Consider the following 2,111-nt stretch of genomic DNA (forward strand, 5'->3'; position numbering starts at 1 on the left):
AACCTGGGAACATAAGGATGAATAAAGTCATGAACCATACTCTGAAACCTGGGAACACAAGGATGAATAAAGTCGTGAACCATACTCTGAAACCTGGGAACACAAGGATGAATAAAGTCATGAACTATACTCTGAAACCTGGGAACACAAGGATGAATAAAGTCATGAACCATACTCTGAAACCTGGGAACACAAGGATGAATAAAGTCGTGAACCATACTCTGAAACCTGGGAACACAAGGATGAATAAAGTCATGAACTATACTCTGAAACCTGGGAACACAAGGATGAATAAGATCATGAACCATACCCTGAAACCTGGGAACACAAGGATGAATAAAGTCATGAACCATACCCTGAAACCTGGGAACACAATGATGAACAAGGTCATGAACCATACCCTGAAACCTGGGAACACAAGGATGAATAAAGTCATGAACCATACTCTGAAACCTGGGAACACAGCGATGAATAAAGTCATGAACCATACCCTGAAACCTGGGAACACAAGGATGAATAAAGTCATGAACCATACCCTGAAACCTGGGAACACAAGGATGAATAAAGTCCATAACCATACCCTGAAACCTGGGAACACAACGATAAACAAGGTCATGAACCATACCCTGAAACCTGGGAACACAAGGATGAATAAAGTCATGAACCATACTCTGAAACCTGGGAACACAACAATGAACAAGGTCATGAACCATACCCTGAAACCTGGGAACACAAGGATGAACAAGGTCATGAACCATACCCTGAAACCTGAGAACACAACAATGAACAAGGTCATGAACCATAAATTTTGGAATTGAGAGAATTATACAGTGTATTCACTTCTAGGATAATCTTGGAGAAATAGTAAATCTACAAGTTGGTACATTAAACTTTTCAAAATACTGGATCAGTGATGTTGATCAGTAGGTATTTACCGAACACTTAATATGTTCCTTATATGTTTAGACAGTGCAATTAGAGAACTTACACCAGAAGTCAAGTTTTTCTCTGTATTTTCTGTTGAGCACAACTAGTTTTCATACCCATTAAATATCTATTTAAAACAGCTAAATCTCAACAACAAGTAATTCATTATTTATACTAGATTCTAAAATTTAAGTTGTAAAACACAAGACAAAAGTCTCTCGTTGAAAAGAATATTCCCACACTCGACCCTTTTTTACAGACTCAAGGGAACAATTATAACCACAAATTGTGTTTAGAGTCTAAATATCTTACCTTCCATTTTCTACTCCAATTACTCCCCATAGATCTAATCCTTCCTCTGTCAAAGTTCCTGTCTGTAAACATTTGTATTTATAATATAAATATATAATCCTGCCTTACTCAAAGAAAATACATTAATCATAACCTATATAATGCAGAGTTTGAATGTGATTTCACACATGAATCTAAAAATATTAACACTTAATTCATATTGATAATATTTATAAACAAATAAAATGTCACTTTCTGGTTTCCCAAAATCAGGTTCTAACTTGGCAAGTTATAATAATACAATTTCCACTGTAACTTGATATTTGAGGAAATTACAAAATTTTATAAAATTTATCTTTGAGTTCCAACTACATTTTCTTTTATAAGTCATGACATATGACCACTACTCAATCCATTCAACTTTTCTTTATTAATAATTCATCTTCATTCAATCCATTCAACTTTCCATTATTAATACTTCATCTTCATTCAATCCATTCAACTTTTCTTTATTAATACTTTATCTTCATTAAATCCATTCAACTTTATTAATAATTCATCTTCACTTAATCCATTCAACTTTCCATTATTAATATTTCATCTTCATTCAATCCATTCAACTTTCCATTATTAGTAATTCATCTTCATTCAATCCATTCAACTTTCCATTATTAATACTTTATCTTCATTCAATCCATTCAACTTTCCATTATTAGTAATTCATCTTTACTCAATCCATTCAACTTTCCATTATTAATACTTTATCTTCATTCAATCCATTCAACATTCCTTTATTAATACTTCATCTTCATTCAATCCATTCAACTTTCCATTATTAATACTTCATCTTCATTCAATCCATTCAACCTTCCATTATTAATACTTCATCTTCA

General features: G+C 32.8%; 1 protein-coding gene across 1 annotated transcript in view; it reads right to left on the minus strand.

Moving 5' to 3' along the window:
- Nucleotides 1–2,111, minus strand: part of LOC106476461 (probable cation-transporting ATPase 13A3) — a gene marked incomplete at both ends in the record, with an annotated part of 18,223 nt that overhangs the window by 10,477 nt on the left and 5,635 nt on the right. Inside the window, 2 exons of the mRNA XM_022380326.1 lie at nt 41–318; nt 1,240–1,301. Of these exons, the coding sequence (XP_022236034.1) occupies nt 41–318; nt 1,240–1,301 (340 nt within the window). The remainder of the gene's footprint in view (nt 1–40; nt 319–1,239; nt 1,302–2,111) is intronic.

The sequence above is a fragment of the Limulus polyphemus genome, unplaced genomic scaffold (assembly GCF_000517525.1).
Source record: "Limulus polyphemus unplaced genomic scaffold, Limulus_polyphemus-2.1.2 Scaffold10638, whole genome shotgun sequence".
NCBI classification, from domain to species: Eukaryota; Metazoa; Arthropoda; class Merostomata; order Xiphosura; family Limulidae; genus Limulus; species Limulus polyphemus.